Source organism: Sapajus apella, unplaced genomic scaffold (genome assembly GCF_009761245.1).
Source record: "Sapajus apella isolate SASKATOON/1434 unplaced genomic scaffold, GSC_monkey_1.0 scaffold46, whole genome shotgun sequence".
NCBI lineage: Eukaryota > Metazoa > Chordata > Mammalia > Primates > Cebidae > Sapajus > Sapajus apella.
In genome coordinates this window covers 2,625,320-2,650,785 of record NW_022436986.1, presented here as the reverse complement: position 1 = coordinate 2,650,785, position 25,466 = coordinate 2,625,320, and the positions used below count along the sequence as shown (strand labels likewise).

Sequence of the window (25,466 nt, the reverse complement as noted above, 5' to 3'; positions counted from 1 at the left end):
ACACTTAAGCATAAAAATTAAAAACCTGTAGTCACCACTCATATAAAACCGTAACATTTTACCTTAGTTGCCTTCTGTTTTTCCCCCAAGAATAAAGCATTACTGATATAACTGAAATCCTCTGTTTAAGTCCTACCCATTTTGGACTCATCTTCTTCCCTTTCCAGAAGTTACCACCATCAAGTTGAAGTCAGCCATTCTCATGTGTTTTTAAACTCTTACTGATGAATACTCCGATAAGCAATAATATAAGTTTTAAGTTTCAGACTTTATAATTTTTGTTTGTTTTTTATAGAGGCAATATCTTACTGTGTTGCCCAGGCTGGTCTCAAACTGGCAGCCTCGAGCAGTCCTTCCACCTCAGCCTCCCAAAGCCTGAGAATACAGGTGTGAACCACAGCGCCTGACCTTATTCAATGTCAATGGTTCGGTTGATTTGTATATATATTTTAGAGGTATTTGCATTTTCAGATTTAACTTTTAACTTTATGAAGTATTGTCTTATAATTTAAAAACATTTACATAGTATATTAAGTTACTTACACTTCCCACTCATTGCTTATTAGTACCTTTTCTTTTAGTATTTTTTCCAGAAGTTTCTCTTTTGTTTTGAAAAAAGCGTTTTCAAATAATCAGCTTTTGGTTTTGTTGATGCTATTCATTTTTCTATTTCAATAAGTTTGGTTCTAAGCTTTTATCATTTAGGTCCTTCTGCTATCCTTAGATTTATCTGTTGTGACTATCTGGATTGTTTATTTTTTGGGGGGGGTGGGGAGAGGGTTCCTGGAGGTTATTTAGCAAACTTACAGGGTAATATAAAGAAACACTTTTGGCTGGGTGTGCTGGCTCATGCCTATAATCCCAGCACTTTGGGGGGCCGAGGCAGGTGGTTCACCTGAGGTCGGGAGTTTGAGACCAGCCTGGCTAACATGGTGAAACCCTGTCTCTACTAACAATACAAAAAAAAAAAAAAAAATTAGCCGGCATGCTGGCACATGCCTGTAATCTCAGCTACTAGGGAGGCTGAAGCGGGAAAACAGTTTGAACCTGGGGTGTGGAGGTTGCAGTGAGACAAGATTGTGCCTTTGCACTCCAGTCTGGGCAACAAGGGCAAAACTCCGTCTCAAAAAGAGCAAATTATGATTATACAAAGGTACTAAAGGTCTTGATACACTCAACCAATACTCATTTCAGCAGAATCTTTAACTCTCCCAACCCCTTTTCCCCCTTTCACACCTCTTACAGTAATCTTTGTACAGTGACTACTGTTGTCCTTGCTTCCCCAACTAGAGAGTGAGTGGAATTAGGGAAGGGCAATGTCATATTCACCTCAGATCTAGTCTTTCACATGAAGAATCCATTCAACAGTAATATCTGTAAGGCTGGATTTCTGACATTGAAAGGAAGGGGGTCCACAGACATCTTTAACCACCTGCCTAGTACCCTATTTGGGTCTTATATAGCCTAGACTGACGTGACTACACAGAGCTATATAATACTACAAATGTTTTCCAAATCTAAATGTAAATTTTATTTTGATTATCCACATCACTGGTCCCCTCCATTAGCACACACAATTGATAGTTGGCTATATAATTTATCTATTATTCTGGATTAGCCACACCAATGATCTTCTTCATTAGTGTAAATAATCTAGCGTTCCTCATTTATGGCAGTCATGAGGCTACCAAATTTGCCTTATTGTAAATTAAAAATTATCTAAATCTAGATTTTAGGGATCAATTCCACATGCTTTTAATATATTTCGTATCTGCCTTAACAGGAGTGACTAGTAAGCATCCAACTGTAATTGTTTTTCTTTAATTGAATAAACATAAATGCTAAAATTATACCCCTCTGCTTTGAAGAGGCAAGCAAGCATAAATTGTACATCTATGTGATTTGTGTGATAATGGAAGGTTTATGTGAGTATGTTCCCTAAAAGGTGTTGACAACATCTGAACGTTCAGTGCCGAGGAATGTACAGAGCAGTAAAAGATCTAGAGATGATAATTCTGTAAAAGAAGTCTTCTTAGTTGGGCACAGTAGCTCACTTCTGTAATCTCAGCACTTTGGGAGGCTAAGGAGGGAGGACTGCTTGAGGCCACAAGTTTGAGACCGGCCTGGGCATCCTAGTGAGACCTTATCTCTACAAAAAATAAACAAAATTAGCTGGGCATGGTGGTGTGTGCCTGTAATCCCAGCTACTTGAGAGGCTGAGGTGGGAGGAACACTTGAGCCTGGGAGGTTGAAGCTGCAGTGAGCTGAGACAGTGCCCACTACAGTTTGGACCTGCCTCAAAGTAAGTCTTCTCTACTTAGTGCTGAGAGATTTCCTGTACAACTTCTCTGCTTTAGAGGTAAAGAAATGAGACCAAAGAGAAAATGTGGATTGTTTATATCACATGGTTGAGTCAGTAGCAGAGAAAAAATTAGAACTGAGGCTCAGAGCCTCATCCTAGCTTTCATAAGCTATGTCTCACCCCCATAGTTGCTGCTGCCCCAATATGGAAGATAAACCTGATCTGTTTATGGATTCTGTTCAGCCCTTTTCTTCACACGTTGCCCTACAATGTAGAGTTCCAGCTCCCAAGATCTGCACCAGTGATGTGTCATAGTTGGAATTCAAGTGGTAACCTGCAATACCATCCACCCCATCCTACTGCTCATACTTCTCATTCTGAGGACTCCCAACACTCCACATGCTTTCTGTCTCCTGACACCAGATCTGATTTACTATTAGTTTATCTTGGTTTCTAGGCTACTAGAAGCCTACCTGGAGACTGGGAATAATACATTCCTTTTTAATAATTTTGTACTTTCTGTGTCACTATCCTTCCTCCATTGCCTCAAGATTCCCAGAAGTATGGGCTCTGAGCCTATCTATTCTTATTACATCCTTTCTCTGAAATGAGCTGCTGCTGTTTCACACTTAATGTGGCATCTGTCTAGTGGCCTCAAGCCCACCTCTCAGCAAGAAGCTTCTTCTGCTTTGAAACCTCAGCATCTAGAACACACACAGTTTGGCTTTTTCAGTTGGGTTAGGGAATATGTTGGTTAGACAGGGAATCTGGGCATTTGTGGGGTAGGTGGGCAAGATCAGCCTGACCAATATGGTAAAACCCTGCCTCTACTAAAAATACAAAAATTAGCTGGGCATGGTGGCGGATGCCTGTAGTCCCAGCTACTTGGGAGACCGAAGCAGGAGAACCACTTGAATACGAGAGGCGGAGGTTGCAGTAAGCTGAGATCACACCACTGCAGTCTAGTCTGGGTGACAGAGCAAGACTCTGTCTAAAAAACAGAATAATAAAAAAGAAAAGAAAAGAAAAAGTCATGCTACTATGGCTGTGTCAAAGCAATTATGTTTATAAGAACTCATAAGAACCACTATCATACTGTTGACTATTATTATTCGACTGATTGATTTTATGAACGATATTAGTTTCATCCCAACCTGTTCATGTATATGTAACATGATTAGAGGAATATGCTCTGATAGCTTCTTACTCTAGCAGGGAGGGGAGTGGCAAATCAGTTGGAAATATATTAAGTCTTACCTCAGAATGTTTATTAAAAAGTAAGCATTTAGAATTACATTCTTTTTGAGTTCATCTTTCAGAAAACACTCCCTGACAATAGAATGCTTTACGCCTGAATGCCACTCAAACTTACGTGTCCATAATGGCCTTTCTGCGCGCAGTGATAGCAATATGCTAAGGCTGATGGTCTTGAAGGGGTCTTCGGCTTTTTGGGTGGTCCAGGTTTGGTCTGCAACATGAATATTTGTGAGGGTTTGTTGACGTTAGAAGAAAACTAAAACCTCATTCTTTCCAAAAGAGCTTTATAGGTCAGGGATTCCTTAGAAGTACTGCCTCTTAGAGTTTAGTATGGAGACATGTATTCAGATGATTCCATATATTAAAATATATAACACGGTAAGAACAATTCTTTTACTTTTAATGTCCATGTGTGTTTTCCTCTCCTTCCTCCCCCCTCATTCCATTCGGCATTGTGCCAAGTACCGTGTTGGGTATCCAACACAGTATAATGGGCCAGTAGAATATGACAGACATATACATAATTACAAAACAATGTCAATACAGTGACAGTAGTATATACAAGGCATTAATGGAGTTGTGAGGGGACTCCCTCACCAGCGGATGGGGTTAAAAGGGTCAGAGAAAGTTTTCCTGAAGGTGTAAAATTTACATTTACTCTAAAATTAGGTGTAAATCAAATGGAGAATCTTAAGCAGAGGGAAGAGCATGAACAATGACATAGAAAGAGCATACATACTGCCAAAATATCACATACATAGCCAGGTAGAAATGGAAGACACGGCTGGAGAAAGCAGGACACAAGAATGGAGGGCCTTGTAAGTCAAGTTAAGGAGCATGAGCTTTATCCAATTTTAAGTGTCAAAGTTAGGATAGCTAGAGTTGTAGTTTGGAAAAACCATTTTGGCTTGTAGCTACCAGGAGGGTAAATATGAGCAGGAGAAGATTAGATGCAGTGAAAATGACTAATGAGGTGGCTGTTAGAAACTGCAAGTAAGGGGATGAGGACCTAGACTGGGAAAGAGGAAGAGATGTGAGAAATACATTAAGAAATAAAATTGGGTAGGGTGCAGTGGCTCACACCTGTAATCCCAGCACTTCAGGAGGCTGAGGTGGGCAGATCACAAGGTCAGGAGTTAGAGACCAGCCCGGCCAGCATGGTAAAACACCGTCTGTACTAAAAATACAAAAATTAGCTGGGCACGGTGGTGTATGCCTGTAGTCCCAGCTACTTGGGAGGCTGAGGCAGGAGAATCACTTGAACCTGGAAGGTGGAGGTTGTGGTGAGCCGAGATTGCACCACTGCACTCCAGCCTGGGCGCCAGAGCAAGACTCCATATAAAAAAATAAATAAATAAAAAATAAAATAATAAAAAAAAAAAGACAAGACAAGACACAAAACTGGTATCAACTGGTCATTGAAAAGATGTGGGGAATGAGGGAAAGGAAAAATCAGAATGCCTCCAGATTTTGAACTTGGGTGAATTAGTAGGTGGTGGTGCCAATGATTGATTCAGAAAAAGCAGAAAAAGAAAGAGGAGCGAGTCTAAGGGAATGATGATGAAGATTATCTTTAATATTGAGTATCTAGGTGGGGGTCTCCAGGAGGCACTTTCTGTGTAGAGTCTGAGCTGAAGAGCAGATCTGAAAGTAATTGGCATAAGAGTGAAGGCTGAAATCACCAGCATGGACAGGATCACCATGGACAGTGTAAGAGTGGCTGTGGGCTAAGGAAGGAACTCTGAAGACATCAATGTTAAAGGAGCAGGCAGAGGAGCCTGTGAAATGGACACAGAAGGAAAGGTTAAAGGATGCAGAGACATAGGAGAATATAGTAACAGACCTTAGAGAGTTGTTTCAAGAAGGATGAACTGATCTACATTGTCAACTAAAGCAGAGAGGCCTAGTGAGATTAGGACTGAGAAACATCCATTCACAGTGGCAGCTGCTCACAGATAACCTTGTTGTGAAAATTCTGAGATATTATAGGAAGAGTACAAGGCAGCAGGATGAGCAGTAAAGAGATACATACAAAGGTGGTAAAACTATAAAAAGAGCAAAGAAATCATTACTCATAAAAGCCAGGATTAGCGAACCTAACCTGGAATTTTTTTTTCTTTAAAGCCAGGTTACTTCCAGTGAGGAGAAACAGCACACGGGATTTTGGCACAGCGGCAATTTTCTGTTACTTCAACATGGTGACAGTTAACTTGGATGTGTGTTACATGACTAATTTATTCTTTTGTACATGTATTCTACATACTTTTCAGTATGTATATTATGTTGGTACAAAGGTAATTATAATTGTAGTTTCTGCCGTTTAATAGCAAAAATCTCAATTACCTTTGCACCTATTATTATTTCAGAATAAAAAATATTTTTAAAAATTGAATGGAAGTTATAGGAGAGAGAAGTTATATATTGAGAGCATGAAGGGGCAGACTAAGGTGAAACAGAACCCAGGAAGGGGATCTGGTGGAGTCTATTTATAGGATGGAAAAGACTTGAACATCTGGGAAAGACAGTGGAGGTGGAGAAGTTGAAACCAGAGGAGGAAAGGAGATGATGGACACTGTAAGACCTCTGAGGAGGTGGTGGCTGTAAACAAGAGGAGAAAAACCTAATCCCTTCACAGCCCGACGCTTTGTGGAGGCTGGAAGAAAAGTTAAGGATGGGCTTAAATGTGGATCACTTTATTTCTTATGTTCTTTATTGCGACTCTTTAACAAAGAGTGCTGTCTGCCAACTAATTGTTTTTTTGTTTTGTTTTGCTTTTGGACAGGGTCTCCCTCTGTTGCCCCAGCTGGAGTACAGAGGAACAGTCCTGGGTCACTGCTGCTTCAACCTCCCAGGCTCAAGCAATCCTCCCAGTTCAGCTTCCCGCGTAGCTGAGACCACAGGGGTACACCACTATGCCTGGCTACTTCAATTTTCATATATATTTTTTTTAGTTTCTGGTAGACACAGGGTCTCACTATGTTGCCCAGGCCGGTCTGGAACTCCTGGGGGTCAAGTGGTCTTCTCACCTTCGCCTCCTAAAGTGCTGAGACTGCAGGCATGAGCCACCATGGCCAGTTCTAATATTGTTTCTTCTTTGAGACAGGGTCTTGCTCTGTTGCTCAGGCTGGAGTGCAGTGGCACAATCTCAGCTCACTGCAACCTCCACCTCTTGGGCTCAAGCAATCCTCCTGTTTCAGCCTTCTGAGTTGCTATGACCACAGGCGCATGCCACCATGCCCAACTAATTTTTGTATTTTTAATAGAGATGGGGTTTTGCCATGTTGCCTAGACTGGTCTCAAACTCCTGGGCTCAAGTGAATTATTTGCCTTAGCCTCCCAAAGTGCTGGGATTACAGGTGTGAGCCAATGTGCCCAGGCTCCCCCAGTTTTGTTTTTAGTGTTGCTAACAGGTGGTTTGTGAAGGTTTTATTTCCTTGACATAGGAAAATAATAAATAGGTCATAAAAATCTTCTTCAGGCTGGGCATGGTGGCTAACGTCTGTAATCCTAGCACTTTGGGAGGCCGAGGCAGGTGGATCACCTGAGTTCGAGTCCAGCCTGACCAAGATGGGGAAACCCTGTCTCTACTAAAAATACAAAATTAGCAGGGCATGGTGGTGGCCAGTGCTACCCCAAGAACTGACAGCAAGGTAAGTGTTACGGCCTGTTGTGTGAACACGTGCGGGTCTTGCCATGTGCCTTCCCTGTTCCTGAGTGCATATACCACTGGGAAGGTAAACTTTCTGGTGTCAAGGAGTCAGAAGCAAGATATTTTATGATTTCAATATTTTTGATTAGAAAAATCAGAAGTTCTGCCAGGCGCAGTGGCTCACACCTGTAATCCCAGCACTTTGGGAGGCTGAGACAGGCAGATCACCTGAGGTCGAGAGTTCAAGACCAGCCTGACCAACATGGAGAAACCCTGTCTTTACTAAAAATACAAAATAGCAGGGCATGCTGGCGCATGTCTGTAACCCCAGCTACTCGGGGGGCTGAGGCAGGAGAATCGCTTGAACCTGGGAGGCAGAGGTTGCAGTGAGCTGAGATTGCACCATTGCACTCCAGCCTGGGCAACAAGAGCAAAAATCCGTCTGAGAAACAGAACAAAACAAAACAAACAAAACAAAACTGCTTCAAACAACTTTACTTTTAGCTCTTGTTCCCTAAAAAGAAAAACCATAGCAAAACAATAACCTCAACAATCTTTTCTACTGAAATAATAATAAAAGCTACAAAAAATAGAATTTACAACCTCAGCTATTATCAATTAGGATATAATAAAAATAACAAGTGTTTTATATTCTTCAATTAAAAATGGGGTTCATAAATTAGTATTAGCTAAGATACATTAAACAGAGGTTTTTTTGTTTGTTTTTGAGATGGAGCCTTGCTCTGTCACCCAGGCTGGAGCACAGTGGCACGATCTTGGCTTATTTGCAACCTCTGCCTCCTGGGTTCAAGTGATTCTCCTACTTCAGCCTTCATAGTAGTTGGGATTACAGGCATGCACCACTATGCCCAGCTAATTTTTGTATTTTTAGTCCCAGCTACTCTAAACTGATAATCTCTGCTACTAATTGAGGACATGAGAAAAAGTTTCATGGAATTTCTCCGAACTTAGTTATTTTATTGCCTAAATTTGAGGAAACAAGGTAGTTCTCATGTATTTATCCCTTATTAGGAATTTTTAATTCAAAACAGTTGAGTTCCTATTTTGTACAACACATTGTAAATGACACTGTGAGGAACACAGTGATAATAGATGAAAGAGCAAATATAGTAAAGATTGTAAAAGATGAAAGCACTAGGGAGGCTGAGGCCTACAAAATGGAATTAAGTATGCATCAGATACATATTTTCTACTTAAAACTGCATCAGCATTTCTTCTGAGATGCTGTTAGGCCAGATTCTGAAAGAACAAATCATATGTCTTGCTGCTATAGAATGAATCTTAAATGAATTTCTTAGATTTTAAAGCATTAAACACTTTACAATCAATAGCTTGCACATGGCATGAAATTCAAAAGACACTAAGAGGTATGTGAAAAGTCTGCCTCCCACTTCTGTTCTCACTCGGTTTCCCTTTCCTCAATGGCAACTACTGTTACCAGATTCTTGTGTTCACTGAGACAGTACAGGCATATACAAGTGTATGGATACGCATGTGTACTATAAATGTACATATACCTAACATAAAGATATATACGTTACGCTTATTCAAAGGAAAAGCACAGAAGAAAAGGATTTCAAGGACTGGGGGCAATCAAGGGCAAAATTGGCAAACTCTTCCTAAGACCCAGGTGCTCTGATAAAAATTAGTTATCCAACGCATTTTGGTATTATATTCTAATGAGTGCTCCACTATTTACTAGCTACATGACCTTAGTCAAGTTATTCACATGGTCTTTCCTTCATTTTACTCATCTGTAAAACGGGAATAATAATAGTAAGAGTGCTCCCTCATTAACACTGTTGAGGCATAAATGAAACATACTCATCTTACACAACCTATCAGTAAAACCTGACCAGGTGGCCACTTCCTCTTGAAATAGATTCTTCACTTTGCTTCCCAGACAACATGCTCTCCTAGTTTTCTTCCACCTCATAGGTTGTTTCTTCTCCAGTCTCCTTTGTTGGTTTCTATCCATCTCTTTGTCCAATTACACTGCAGTGCCCCAGGGCTCTGTCTTTAGGCTCCTTTTCTTCTCTAACCTCCTCTCATCTAATAGTATAGCTTTACATGAACCTTTACCCTTGCCATTCTAAAATTCTATCTTCAGCCTTGATTTCTGTTAACTCTACACTCACGTATCTCTACTAGAATGTCTAAGAGGCACCTCAAATTTAGTTAGTTAAAATCAAATCCTGTTCTTCCCCCAACCCCAATATGTTCCTCCCACAATCTTTCCCATCTCATTGGCAACTTTATCCTTCCAGTTGCTTAGGCCAAAACAAACAATCTGACTTGTCTCTTGCTTATACCTCATATCCAGCCCATCAGCAAAGCTTGTTGGCTCTGCAAATACAGCCACTTCTTTCCACTGTACCAATACTATCCTGGTCCAATTACTCTTCTCTCCTTTGGATAATTACAAGAACTTCATAACTGGTGTCTGCTTCTATCCCTGCCCTCTACAGCCTATTCTCAACATAAGGTGATCCTTATAGCATGCAAATCAGAACATATCACTCTTCAGGTCAAAACTCTCTAACAGCTTCTCATCTCACTCAGAGTAAAAGCCAAAAACTACAATGCCCTATAATTTGCCTCCTCCCACCTCTCTAACCTCATCTCCTACTACTCTTCCTCACAGCAAGCCTGCCATGCTAGCCTTTTCACTGTTCTCTGAATACTCCAGACAAACTTACACCTCAAAGCTTTGCACCAGCTACTCAATCTGCCTGGATGACTCTTCTCCCAGATTTAACATGGTGTACTCCTTTATTTCTTTCAAGCCTTGGCTCAGATGCCATCTCAGTAAGGCCCTCCTGACCACCAGCTCCCTCCAATCCATAGTCCCTATCCTGCTGCAATGCCATTTTATTTTAAAAAGACCAACCCAACCAACCAATCAACCAACCAATAAAACAAACCAACAAAAACCCTCCATGACACTTATCACATCTGACATACTGTATATTTTACTTATTTACCTATCTACTCTCAACCCCACTCCTAGGCTAGGAGAAAGTAAGTTCTGTGAGGGCAGGGATTTTTGTCTGTTTTTGTTCAATGCTGTACTTCAGCTCCTGGAATAGGGCCAGGCATATAGTAGTAGTTCAGTAAATATTAATGAATAATGAGGTAATGTATATATAAAGCACATGGCCTATAGTAAGGATCCAACACATTTTAGCTATTGTTAATAAAAATTTGCATACTTTGGTAAACTATTAACTTTTTACGTCACTAAGGGAAAACCTATAAAATCATACTTTAATATATTAAAAAGCTTGAATAAATTAATAATACAGCTTCCGTAGTGTCTCCTCTACTTCACAGTGAGAATGTGGTATATACTCTTGACAAAATCAGGAAGGAATTAGTAATGTAAAGTGAGGAGGAACTCAGTCTTATAGTACCAGGAACAAAGAGATCCTTCTTAATCAAGATTTTAAAAGCATGTTTCATGTTGACACTTATTTTATTTTGAAAGGAATCTCAAATTTAGCCCCTGAAAGAAATGTAAACATGTGGATGTTCATTCATCTGAATAATGTCACTAGTTAAAAACTTCCATTATTACTAATAAAAATAGCAACAGTATATTGTGCTATGAAATTCTAAACTGTTTCACAATAATTAATTAGTAAATGACATGACAAACGCTATCTACATACTCTCATTTTAATAAACTATCATGTACTAGGGCTTAATAGGAATGAAATCAGCCTAGATCTTACCTAATTAGAGAACATTTCTGTATTAGGATACAGTACTGAAAACTCAATAGTGGTTTCCAGTGGACAAGTTTTCATACTACGATCTAACAAAAATCTCTAAGCTACTTAAAGTGCTAGAAATAAAAATTTGTGACTCAATACTTATGCCTTGGAGCATGTCTTTATTTTTAATTAACAGTAAAGGTCCAATTTAAAGCAGAATATGTCAACTGATTAGCTCTAAGTTCAGGGTTCTGTCACACATGCCTGTACTGCTGACAAAAAGTTAAATGCAAGGCAATGAATGTAGTTTTTTTGAACTTTTTTTTAAGTCAAAAATTTATCTAAAGATTTTGACCCAATGGATACAAAATGAACTACTTATAAAAGCAGGTCTTTTGTTTGTTTGTTTTTTTTTTTTGGCTACAGACATTTAAATAATCTATATTTGTATGGTGATATCTTGGAGATTACTTTACTATCAATATATAGAAGTAATAACCTGGTAGATAGTATTACCTATGAAAGGTCCATCCCATCTGCTATTCTTGCTGAAAGCTTTTCATGCACCAGTAAACTCAGTAAATATCAGAAGATAAAGCATAAGCCTACCACGCCACGGATTTACTCCTAATGTCTCCTCAAAGTGCAGCCCAATACAACGATTACAAATGATTTTCTTCTAATGTCATTTTACATAACCCTTTTTTCTGCATGAGTAGTTAGTGTGGAATGAATGAATGAATGCCATTAAAACAGTTAATCATTATCTGGGACACTGGCCTTACTCCCTTCACTACTAGGAATCTCCATGACAAAGGCCAAGAGATCAAAATGCTATAGCTGCCTCAGTGTCCTATTTCTAAGGGTAATTTTTTATGCAAATGAGCCTGCTGGGCATCTCCCTCTGTGACCTTCAGCTGCCCTTATCTAAACTGACTTTGATCCAATGAGGGCTTGCATCTAACTGCAGCTCATTACTATACAGGATATGTAATCAATTTCACTAATTAAAGGGTATTTCCTACTCTGTGAATGCAAAATGGATTTATTTTTATAATCACACATATGCTTAAAGACTACACTATGTGTTTGTACTTATTAATCCAGTTTTCTACATGAACATACATTAAAAAGCAAATATATTAAATACTTGAGGTATATGCATTCATAACCAAATGTAACACTGAGAAAAGTAGAGCTTGGCTCCAATCTTAGTGACTAAATCACATGGGCATATGCACCTCTTCAATCAGTATGATTATCATGTTTGAGAACAATCTTATTCTTTCATATTTCCAAATTAGTGTTTTCTTCCTATAAACTCACAAATAGGACAAAACTTTACCCCAATACTCATGTATCTAAAAAAACTAACCCAAGTAATCAAATAGGACTTCTCAAGAAAATGTTACCCCAAACCAAAAGCTTGTCACCATATTCAAAGTCTATTAGTTGAGGTGATCTAATAGCATCATTTTGGAATTTCAGCAGAATAAAAGGTTAAATTTAAAATACACCTTTCTATTTCAAGATATCGCTTTCTTTCTTTCTTCTTCTTCTTCTTCTTCTTTTTTTTTTTTTTTGAGATAAAGTCTTGCTCTGTCGTCTAGGCTGGAGACCAGTGGTGCAATCTTGGCTCACTGCAACCTCCATCTCCTGGGTTCAAGCAATTCTCCTGCCTCAGCCTTCTGAGTAGCTGGGACTACAGGTGCCCACCACCACGCCTGGCTAATTTTTGTATTTTTAATAGAGATGGGGTTTCACCATGTTGGCCAGGCTGGTCTTGAACTCCTGACCTCAAGTGATATACCCCTCTCGGCCTCCCAAAGTGTTGGGATTAACGGGCATGAGCCACCACGCCCGGTCAAGATATTGCTTTCCTGTGGTTATTCTAGAGATCAGATAGAGTTTTCTAAATATTTTATTCAGTTTTATATAGAGTAGTCAGGGAAAGAAGAATGGATACTTTCCCTTTCTGTTAGCATTGTTTAAAATATGAACACCAACAGAATTGTAATTAGTATATATTCAAGGGGTAGGAGTGAGTCTGGAATATCTGGGGCAAAAAGGAAAGCTAAAAGTTAAGCAAACTGTTTTACAGTGAATGGAACCAAAGCGGAGGCTGTGAGACAACAAAGATGATGAAGCTGTATTACAAAAAAGCAAAAACGGATTCCCTTTCCTCCCTTTAAGGTGTTTTCCTGAGGTAGATCCTTACACCTGGGACCTGAACTCTAGGCCTACTTCAACTATGGTTTTGGACAAAACTTTCCACTTGTACACTGTTCTGGCAAATATTCATAGTATTACTTCCCTTTCAGGAATACTAGGAAGAATTTTCTCCAAGCTAATGGCTTTAGAATTATTTTTAAATAGTGCTTCCTCTATGAAGTTTTTAAAGCTTTTATTTTTTCTTAGTGAAAAAACAGAATTCCCCTGTATTCTAGTGGACATTGCTACTAATTTTCCTCACATTAAAAATGGCATTAAAAGTACCATATATGATAATACCTATATAGATAATATTTTTATGTGTTAAAAAAACTATGTCATGTACCCAATAGACTACCAATCCATTGGGTAATTCCTTAATTAGGCAGATTTTTGAAACATGTATTATGTACACAACAGACCGGAACGTCTCCTTTGGAGCATTTTCTAGTCTATCGGGTGATTACATCATTAAGCCACACATGCTACGTAGAAAAAAATCCTTATGAAAATTCATGAAAAAATGTACAGGACATCATTAGCATGCAGCAGACGTGTATGCTTTTGATATTTTCTCTGTTTAAAAAAAAACAAACAAACCATGAAGTAATTAGTCCAGGCCATGAAAACATGAGCAAGGTACCAGACACTGGTGAAAATAAAAATAGTAAAAAAATGCATCTCTCATGGCTTATCTGAAGGTAATTTGCCTTACTGGAAAATAGATTCTTAAAGAGTGTTCATTTGAACTGCAGAATAACGTGTGTTGTTTAGTTATTTGATATTTCCTGTATCTCTCTGTAACTTCCTCCCTACTTCTCTTTTGGATACACTGAAATTTTATATACCAATGGACTGAAAGGTTGCAAATGACCAATCATTCAAGGCCTTGTATTACTTTATGTTTATATACTTATGTCTTCATTTTATGTAGTCAAGAGTGTAAGTGATTTCATAATTCTTTTTCAGTAAATCAAAACTACATTAAAGCAACATAAATAGGTATTAATTGTTGGTATAACTTCCAATAGTGAAAGGGTTATATATTCAAAACATTAACCACTAGGCAAAATCTAAAATATAATACATTTGAAGACTAAAAAGAAGCACGAGTTTTATAAAAATTAGCTATAATAGCTTATTAATTTATAACCTTTCTTTTTTTAAGTGGGACACTCCCCCTGCCAAAACCCCAGCAACAAAAAGAAAACCTCAATAAGCAGAGAACAATGAACATATGCAACACAGTAAGGATCAGAGTAATTCACTTCCTGAATGCTCCAAATCTTCGTGGCTTAAAAAGCATCCCAATTTTCTTTAAAGGTAGTAGCATTTATTCACTGGGCCATAGCTAATTTTACATGGAATGCAAAAATGTTAGTTTAATTTACCACCCTATTTAAATATTTCCAATGTAGCTCTCAAACTGCAGAGCTATCCCTCTGTCTATTTTAATTTTAAAGTAAGTTAGCAGAGGCTTCCTTCTTAATCCCCAGAGACTACCTACATAGTGACACAAACGCACAAATTTATGACAGCAACATAAATGCTCTTCTGAAGTAATGTGCAACATTAAGTGAAAATCGTTTCCTGGAAAGATATTATAGGTATCTATATTTTATTTGCCATCTTAAACATATCTGAGTCTTTATGGCCTTATTTTAAAAATGTATTTCCTTTTTATATTTCCTGGTGCAAATGGACTGCATAAATAAGCAATGTGCTATGAGGCTTCAGACCAGCCGATAAAACCTTTCAATTTTCATGCCAGCTTCTTCTTTTGTAATTCAAATCTGCCTGGAAACTGGCAGCTCTGAAAACTGAAACAAGCACTGCCACAAATACCTTGTAATGCTATCGACCTTGTCTGCCCATGCAGTGAGAAAGGGGGATGCGTATGTGTCTGCAGCCATCCAGATAACACAACTCATTTTTTTTTGGGGGGGGGGGGTTCGGGGGGGGGGGGGGGGTGGGGATAACAGAAGCCAGCCCCAGACTGTGCACCAAAAGCAGTCATTACCAGGCAAGCTGGAGAATAAGTCTCTTCAAAATACACAGTGCATTTAAAAACCATATATGAGGCTGAGCCACTGCTGTCATTACCAATTTTAATTTAGCCCCTTCAGTTTGCCAGCCAGATAAACTCTTTAGTGCTGTTTTTTAATCTTTTTGCCACGTTTTATGTTTAGTAATATGGACAGGAGAAGGAATCACTTTTAGGGGAAATAAAGAAATAGATCCGCTTATCGGCACCCATCAGAAAGTTCATTAATCAGCCAGGCTTTGTGCCCTCTAAATTGAAAGGTTAAATAATCCTCTCAGGAATATTTCTCAGCCCCTCCGCCAATTGTCCGGAGAGGAGCTGCCATTCATAGCATGCGGGATCGGTGACAGGGTATCTTACCACTGTTTGGAACCCAAACAATGATGGACAAATGGCTTGGTTTACAAAGAAACCATTTAGTACACAGATGGAGAAGGACCACAAGCTTAGATGCAGGATGGAGGGATGAAGGCATGGAGACAGGGTGTAAGGGGAAGGGACAGAAAATAACACATAAATGTGTGAATCCAGGGACATTTTATCTGAATATTTATTGGGCGAAACTATAAAACACAGAAATCACACTAAGATACATCTTCCAACCATATGAAATGCTTAACATACTCAAATCTGCTTCTATATTTTGCATATGATTGTACATGAACCTCGATAAAAAATTATAGAAGAATAGAAGCATAGCTCTATTATGTTTATTAGCTAATACACGGGGATCAAAATAAACCCCAAGATTTTCATTTTTACTGTAACTCTACATGCCTTACAACACATGGCCCTCCCACCACCTGCCATCCTAACTCTGCTTATCCTATTCTAATACTCTTAACCATCCGTCACAAAGGCAGGGAGTTCCACAGCTGCAAGAACCTGTTAGAAGGGGGAAGTAATGTTCTTCTGCTTTTACAGTATGTTCCATTTTAGCCTCTGCTCAAAACAAGGAACAAACATGAAATAGGAATGCTCTTTGAAAGAATACAAATCGCATGTACTGATAATGCACTTAAGTTAGAGTTGCCTTTTTTGCTGGACCTATCTGAGAATACAGTTGGAAGTCTGCAGCATTAAATTTGCTATGAAATCAGGCTGGTTTCTGGCATTAGTCATGCGAAGGCATAAAGTAGTTTTACTTGAAGTGCAAAAACTGGTATGCTATTTTGCACTTCAGGTAAAACTATTTAATGTCTTTCTTATCTGATTAACATAAGCCCTCTACCCCTAGCAGAAAGTATTCTAATTGGGATGTGTTTCTGTGTGGGTCAATTTTTCAATTTTGTATTATTCTTATTATTTGTACAGGGAGCAATATATATAATTTCCTGAGACAGAGTCTTGCTCTGTCACCCAGGCTGGTAGGCAGTGGCACAATCTCAGGTCACTGCAACCTCTGCCTCCCGGGTTCAAGCGATTCTCCTGCCTCAGCCTCCCAAGTAGATATTACATGCATGCGCCACCATGTCTGGCTAATTTTTGTATTCTTAGTAGAGACAGGGTTTCACCATATTGGCTAGGATGGTGTTGATCTCTTGACCTTGTGAAACACCCGCCCCGGCCTCCCAAAGTGCTGGGATTACAGGCTTGAGCCACTGTGCCGGGCAGGGAGCAAATATTTATATAATTTATTTGCTTATGATAGAGAACTATATTCAGACTACTAAAGTTATCACTTAAGAATCACACATTTATTAATATATATTTTCAAAGTAAAATTGCATTTTTATGATATATATTTTATATGGTCACTTTCATTAGAAAAGAAAGTAGCCTAAGTGGAAAAGAATAAGACAAGTATAAATAATTCAAAAATGAAAACTGAGGTAAATAATTCTGTCAACAAAAGATTCACTTCAATAAATGTAAGCAGGAAACACTGTTAGGAGACAGAGTAAAGAGGTCCTTATTAATCTCCTAATCTTAGGCAGAAGACATGATAATTATCTGAGTTTGAGATGTTAGTCTCTACAGGTGAGAGATGCCTTTGGATTTGCCACAGTACGGCTTGCACAGTGTTTAACATGCTCTATTTGTCAGGTATTGTGCTTTACCTTTATCATCTCATCACATACTTACAAAAATCCTACAAGGCATTATCCCCATTTTTCACATGAAGAAACTGAGGACTTCAGAAGTTAAATATTTCAACTATGTTTGCACATTTAGTATACAGAAAAGAGCCAGACTCTGAATCACAGTCCAATTCCAAAGCTGGTATTCTTTTCCCTGTTATGATAAAAACAAAAACAAAACACTACCTAGTAATTTCCTCAGAAATTTGCTTGCTCATCTGGTCTAATTTTATAGCACAGTTTTCTAAGGACTTGGTAAAAACAAGGAGGAAATGTACAACTATAAACAAACGAAATGTGAGAGATCCAAGAAGACAAAATTGATATTATATAAACAAAGCTAAGAACCCAAACTTTAGTTCTCCTAACTGAATAAAAATGTGGGGTAACCCACAAATCAGCGTAAAAGAACATATTTATGTAAAATGGACACATTACAAAATTATAAAAATGATCTTATATCCAATGATTCAGTTTTATATGAAAAATGGAATAAAAATAATTTAGTAACTTAATTACCAGTTGATATGCACATGTGCATTCTTTTCACAAAGCTAAAAAAAATTCCTAAATGCTCACTTTAAATAATTCTTGTTTTAAAATGTGATCTATTTATGTACCGGTGTACCAATTAAGGTGAAGTTCTAATTTAATCCCAAAGATTTTAAACATATTTTTTTTGTTAAATGCTTTCTAAAGAGGTAGCGTATTTCTTCATTTGTTTTTAGTATTTCTTAAACACCAGTGTTGCTGGTTTTGGAGGACCATTGCATCAACCTCAAAATAGCTGGAAGAAAATACTTATATATGTACCAAAAAAACCCCACACAAGACTCGCTTGAATTACAGATATAGAGGGATCAAACGACTAATATATTTTAAGTCTAAAATCTAACTGATTTTTAACAATAATTCATTAACTTTTAGTCATTGAAAAGACTGTGCTTTTGAAAACTTAAGTTTATTACTGCAGCTTATATCATAACAGAAAATATAACACTAGTTCAGAGAGACTGTTCATGTGAAAAAATCAAGGAGTCTTTTTAGGAGTCTTTCCCTGCAGATTATTCAAATAATCGATCCAAACCCTTAAAGGTTATGGTTGATCATGATTGTGAGTAACTAATTGATTCCTAAATACTTAAGACCTTTAGGAATTACTGTAATCTACCATGTCATTCACATGCATGGTTACCAAAATGAATGTCTAATACAAATATCATTGTTCTAGTATATTTTATCTACATTTATTGTTGCACTGAAATGTTCAGAAAAGACTATGGTAAGTTTCATCACTTGTAATATAATTAAAAAATGAAATGACTGGGTATATATCAAAAGGATTAATAAATTGCTCTACTATAAGGACACATGCACACGAATGTTCACTGCAGCACTGTTTACAATAGCAAAGACTTGTAACCAACCCAAATGCCCATCAATGATAGACTGGACAGGGAAAATATGGCACATACACACCATGGAATACTATGCAGCCATCAAAAACAGTGAGTTCGTGTCCTTTGTAGGGACATGGATGAACCTGGAAACCATCATTCTCAGCAAACTGACACAAGAACAGAAAATCAAACACCGCATGTTCTCACTCATAGGTGGGTGTTGAACAATGAGAACACATGGACACAGGGAGGGGAGCATCACATACTGGGGTCTGTAAAGGGAAAATAGGGGAGGGACAGCAGGGAGTGGGGAGTTGGGGAGAGATAGCATGGGGAGAAATGCCAGATATAGGTGATGGGGAGGAAGGCAGCACATCACACTGCCATGTATGTACCGATGCAACAATCTTGCATGTTCTTTACATGTACCCCAAAACCTAAAATGCAATTAAAAAAAATAAAAAATAAAAAAAAAAGAAAAGAAATGGCATGAAACATCTGTTCAAAGCACATGAGAAATAATCACTTGAATATGCTAAAGTTATCTAAATAATACTTCTACACTCTTTACGTGTATGTAACATGACAAAGAATTGACAATCACTCAACACTTAAAATTTTAAAACTAATTTGTTATATAGTCAGATACTGCACAATGGTAAACTGCATGAATTTTGAAAAATCTAAGAGTATTTGTTTATATTTATATTCATTTTTGTTATAATAGAGTCACTCTTGCAAAGTGCAGAGTTGCAAGTAAAAAGAAATGTAGTTTTGCCTCTGAGCAAGGATGACATGTAAATTTATGAAGTGTTCCATATTTTAATTTTTTTAAAAAAAGAATTGTAGTTTTCTTTGAGAATATATGAATACTGTGGGTTTTTTAAAAGATTTTTAAAGTGTGCTTATAAGTTAAAATAAGAACACTTAGAAATGAAAATTAATTACCACAGTGTTTAATCACCAAGAATAAATTGCCCCTACAATGCCTATAATTCCTTTCTAAGTAATGCTGAACACACATGGGGAAGAGAGGAAAGGGTAATAAAAAAAAGAGTCCAAATGTGATGTTCCATTTGTCAGCCTCAGGATAAACATTTGTTAATAGATAAGAAAACAGATGACCACAACAAGTACTTCTTCACTTTTTAAAACAGAAATAAAACTTAAACTCCATATGAGAAATCTTTAAGTTCTAAATAGAATGGTCTTTGCCCCCAGCCACTAGGGGCAGGAAAAAAAAAGCACAGGGACTTTTTCTGTCAAATAAAAAAAGGAAGTCACTATTCACAGAACTTCTGATTCAATTATTTTATTATTGAATAACATCTAATATCTAAAAAAAATGTGCCAAATTCATGATGACTAGTGATTAGGTCATTAAAGATATTTAAAAGATGGCAAAAGCACAGCTGCTTCTATGCCAAAACATTTATAATAAATCTTTCCTAAATTGTGTGAAGGCGGCATACTTTTAATTGCTTCATTATCTGAAACATTTAAATCTACATTAGGATTACTATCATAAAGTACTTGATATTACCTAAATATATTAATGCAAGAAAAAAACTATGCAAAATATGCCATATTGATTTCCCATTTAAACCAAATTAGTATTTGCATTAAAATACTGAAAACCAAGTAACTTGAGAATTCAATGAGTGAACACTTCAATATTTCTTTGTAAAGAAGAAAATACTAAGGTTCTCACAAGTGCTCCAATAAATATAAATTACATCCAAATCTAAATAATCTTATTCTATCTCCATTCAAAAATAAATAAAAAATAAATATGCATACATACAATTTCCAAATATCTGAGGAAATGCAATGGGAGCAAAAATAACATATACATTTATAATTCACAACATTCATTTTTCTTCCTTTCCTTTACAGTAGCTTTAGAAAATTGCTTTTTGATGATGTGGCAAATTGTATTTATTTTTAAAAGAATCTCATTTATTGAGATTGATAATTCCAGGTTTCATTTGCTTTAAAATTGCATTTTTCAATGATAAGTTCTGGCAAAATGTAGTTCAATATGCCAGTGAAATAAAGATTAAAAAAAAAAAATCAGTTGACCTACTCTGTAAATGTAGTAATTATCTTTCCTACCAAACTCAAAATATGGAAAGATTGAAGTAAAAATTATTAGAATAACTTTAGCAGCAAATTATTTAAGAACAAGACAAATATTTAATATAAAACAATGCATTAAATTTTGCATTTGAAAAATCTTTAAAAATTTTGGTCATTCTCCAAATGCATTTTCTATCTCTGTTATCAGAGATGGACTATTACAAGTTATCAATGCTTCTTCAAAAATAAATCTTGTTATTCAGACACCAAGTAACTCAAAAGATAAAGCAGTCTGATTTTGTAGTACTACAATGTAAAGATGGCCCTGAAGCACTACGAAAGTCCTGTGCTTTTTGAATGATCACAGCACAATCACGTTCACCTCAGAAGTATTTTAGCATTAAGGACATTTTAAATGAAAACTAAACCTCTGACAATTTGACAGAGATGTAATGTCTCAATAGCAACAACTGGTCAATAAAAACCTTTTAAAACAGCAATCTCAGATACAGAGGGAAAAACCTATAATTTATACAATATTATTTCTGGTTCTTGAGGAAGTGGGCAGAGTGAGTTGAACTACCAAAACAAAAACTTCCAAAATGAACGTATAATGTGTTAGTTTATGAAAACTTATGTGCTAGGCCTCAAAAATGGTATCAATAAAAATGGTGCTTAGATAACTCCAAAATCTCATATGAGATTTTGGGAGTTATTTAGCATTTTATAAGACAATATGTAACCAGTTCTATTTTCTTAAAGACACCAAAGCATACAACCAGGAAAAGAGAAAGGCCTATCACTTGGTATCTACTGTGTGGATGGGGTTATTGTGGGTTTTACAGGTCTGCTTATGCAGCCAAGAACCTCTCAGAAAGGTATTTAGGAATCCCAACATATATTCAATTAACCAGAAAAAGAAAATATTCTGGCTGACTTTTTAAATCTCTTTATTTCACATTTTAAGTTATTTTAAAAGAAAAACATTCCGTATTAGCATTAGGCAATTAGAAAATTATCCTATCTTACATCGCCATCTCAGGATAAAGGCGTTTGTATAGCTACAGTCTCAGAACCAAAATCACCTTCATATTCCTTCCTCTGGACTGTAAAACATAGTTCTAGAGTTAAATCCCAATCAGTTGACATTCAGGGGTACACACTCTGCGGTATGGCATAGAATGCTTTAGAGAATAACATTCTCACTCAGTATAAAACTCCAAACAGTGAAAACACAACAAAATATATTTCTAAATGGGTATTTCTAGGTAAGGACAGAAAACTAAGCGGCAAAATGAAATGTAATATTGTTACTTATGGTCTATAAACTATACTCTGACAAACTCTGGCCATAAGCCTTTCCTAGGCCAGAAAGGAAGGCAAGAAAACTTATTTCCCTACTCTTCTCCATTTCCTGGACAACAAATATTCTATTTTTTGAAGTGTGAATTCTAGGCATTCAAAACATTATATATAAATAAACACTTAAGGTTTAATTCTTCTAAAACAGTTATATTTGCTTCCTGCTTAAAACTTCAGTTAAAAAAAAAGGTAGCAGGGTTGAAATACATTTTAACAATGTACACAAAGAAATCAAGTGCAAAATTAAACATAAAAGATGCATTGTCCTTTTAGGTTCTTAACACATACAGCCCTCAAATAGCAAAGTCCTGGTTACTTTTTAAAGTAAGTAGATTAAAAACAAGATTAACCAAATGTCCAACTCATGTCAAATTATAGCCTCTACTAGTTAAAAATTCTGTTGGCTGTAAAACTCTGTTGGTGGCCATATTGGCCTCGGATTTTTAATATAAATGAGACTAGAAGTGACAGGGGGGTGGGGGAAGGGACATTCCTTCTTGAATAGTGAAAGAGGGAAAATTTTATCTAGAATGTTATTTTAAAGATGAAAAAGAACATTAAAAGTCAGGCTCTACAAAAATTTGAAAATGTAGCAGAAATGAAAAGACAAGAGGTTATATTTTAGCTTCATTATCAAACATTTAAAAACATTCTAAACATTTTTGAAAGAGGTAAAAATATTAGCTATTTGAGGAAATTATGTAATTGTTAAATAAAAATTTTTCTCATGGTCTCCAAATTGATAGAGACATTAAATTATATGACATAATTTTATGATCACTAAAACAGAGAAAGATGATGTCACCAGATGGTTGTTGTTGTTTGTATATATGTAGTCTTTTTAGTTTTATTAGCATGCGCTCTTTAGAATGATGGTCTTTGGCTTTTATTAATGTAGTCAAGTCTAGTTGATTAAAAGCTAGCTATTCTATTCAGATACAAGTTGTTGAAGATATTTCATTTTATTTTTCATGAAATTGTTGAAAACAGTAACACTTCTACAACTTTTTTCTTAGTTCTGAAAGTATCTTAAGGAATTTTTTATTTGGAATATTTCAAAAGTCCACTCATAACAATCAAGTACCCCACCTTTCTTATGTGTTTGAGAAATAATATTCTGCTTAACCTATAGCATTTTTTGGTTTTTAAATAAAATGATTCCTGGATAAACATTAATTTACTGTTGTTAAAATTTAAGTTGCTCTGTAAATGACCTTCTAGTTGGGAGGCAGATAAAACCAACTGAAAAGCTCCCAAATACAAACATTTCCAAACCGGATACTAATCACCTTTCCCATCATTTGTAATAAGAAATATGACAATTTTGGTTAGAAAAAGTAATTAATCAACACCTAAGTGTAGAAAGCTCCAGTTTTAAGAAGACTGATTTAAATGAATAAGCAGTAACAATTTTAACCGAGGCTTTATTACTTGGTCATTGGGCTGACTGACTCAATATTCATGTGTGAGGGCTACTAGGAGTCAATAGATGGCAGTCCATAGCCTAGTAAAAGAGCTGAAGCTGACTAAAATCACCATGCATCTTGTTTTTATTCAAGATTGAATATTGCTTCATTGCATACATTTGGATATTGTCCATAACTGTTAATTTAAATAATTACTTGACTATTTTAGAGACACTGATTCATGCACACATGTTCATAAACATGCTAGTTTTACATTTATACTTGCATAAACTCATTATTAATTTCAACTTGATAATTTATAAACTGTGATGGCTACTTCAATATTATTTTAAAAAATTAACCACGATTACAGATTGGAGCAAACAACGTTTTCAAATTGAATTTGTTATACCTATAAATAGAATATATTGTAATTCCTTAAAAAGTAAATTAATTTTTTCCTAACGATTATTTTTAAAATTTGTTTCTGAACAGCTAAAATATTAAGCAAACCTTCAAATATTTCTGTTAAACTGAAACTAATTTTTACCTTTTATAGTTATATAAAAGAACACAGGTATAAATAATCAAAAACAATGCTTCCTATACTTCAAGATTGGAACGGTTTAAATGAGGAGAAAAGCTAAAATAAATGCAATGTCAAAACTATAAGGATATTACTTATACAGTTACAAAGAGTGGCTCTGTGATCTTGAAAAGTATAACACATATAATTAGATTATAATTAAGTTTAGGCTATAAGAATTTCAGCATATTATGTTAGGATTAAAAAATCTGCTGCATAAGCACAAACAATGTATTTAGATGAATTATATCTGTAATATACATGTGTTACATACATGGGTATGTATATATTTTTGGGTATAACACTTATGTTTTAAACAAACCTTAATTTGGGATTTGAGGAACAGCTGAGGAGTTACAGCTTTCTACTGAAAATCTTTAAATAAATTAAATGGTAATCACAAAATATGAAAACAAACCACCTTATGGCTTCTTGGGCCTGTGACAGACAGATAGATAGGTATTTTGAGTCTACTTGCTGGTTTACTTTTTTTTTTTTCCTCTAAGGAGAATAAGAAGAAAGTCATATTTTGAAAGAATTTTGCTTTGTATTTTTACAATCTGTCTTTGTGTAAACAAAACTTTTAAACATGCTAAACCTTAAGGAACATGTTTAACAACTTTTAATTAATATATGTTATATAACTGTAATAATTAAAATAATAATGGTCTCTTGCTCAGCATAACATATTTAATACAGTAAAAGAAGTGAGTAGTAGGGCTATGGTGAATTATTGAAATGATTTAAGCTTAATATTAAAAGTAAAGTAACTTCATAATATTGAGCACCAATTAGCTTCTCTAGCAAACTGTTTTCTACTTCTACTTAGCCTAAAATCACAGTGAAAGGAAACTAAGAATTGAATAACTTGAATGGTATTAAGCAGATATTTATATATTCTGAATAAGTCAAGAAGGGCTTAAGGATATGACAGCTGAATTATTCTCTATGAAATATACACTAAGCTTTTTCTAGGTTCATTGAAAAATATGAGTAACTGTTTCAGTAAAGGCAACTGAAGATACTGTGGACTGAATGCTTGTGGACTGTGGATAATACAACACTTTAAAGACACTGGATTATTACTCTTTTTTATGGCTCCCAGTATACTTTTTCCCTTTAGTTTAATGAATATATAGTCTGAAAGACTAAGAGATACCATGATGTAATCATTAAATGTTGTGAGTAATAAAAAAATCAAATTCCTTTAAGAACAGGAAGATAGGGTAGGGGGCAGTGGAAAAGAGAAAAAGTGTATTATTGGTTTCTCAGTACAAAAACTCTTCAGATGTTTATTATCTTCCAGCAGAAGATGCTTGTCTATATTTTATGGTCAGCAGTTCAGAGAAGGG

At 36.1% G+C, this 25,466-nt stretch overlaps 1 protein-coding gene across 3 annotated transcripts in view; it reads right to left on the bottom strand.

Annotated features, from left to right (window-relative positions):
• ZCCHC7 (zinc finger CCHC-type containing 7) overlaps positions 1 to 25,466 on the bottom strand; it is a 227,746-nt gene that overhangs the window by 3,909 nt on the left and 198,371 nt on the right. For 2 of the 3 annotated variants that reach the window (XM_032240088.1, XM_032240089.1), the window contains exon 7: positions 3,675 to 3,770. The exons of the other annotated variant lie outside the window; for it this stretch is intronic. In XM_032240088.1, the coding sequence (XP_032095979.1) occupies positions 3,675 to 3,770 (96 nt within the window). The remainder of the gene's footprint in view (positions 1 to 3,674; positions 3,771 to 25,466) is intronic. 3 annotated transcript variants of the gene reach the window in all.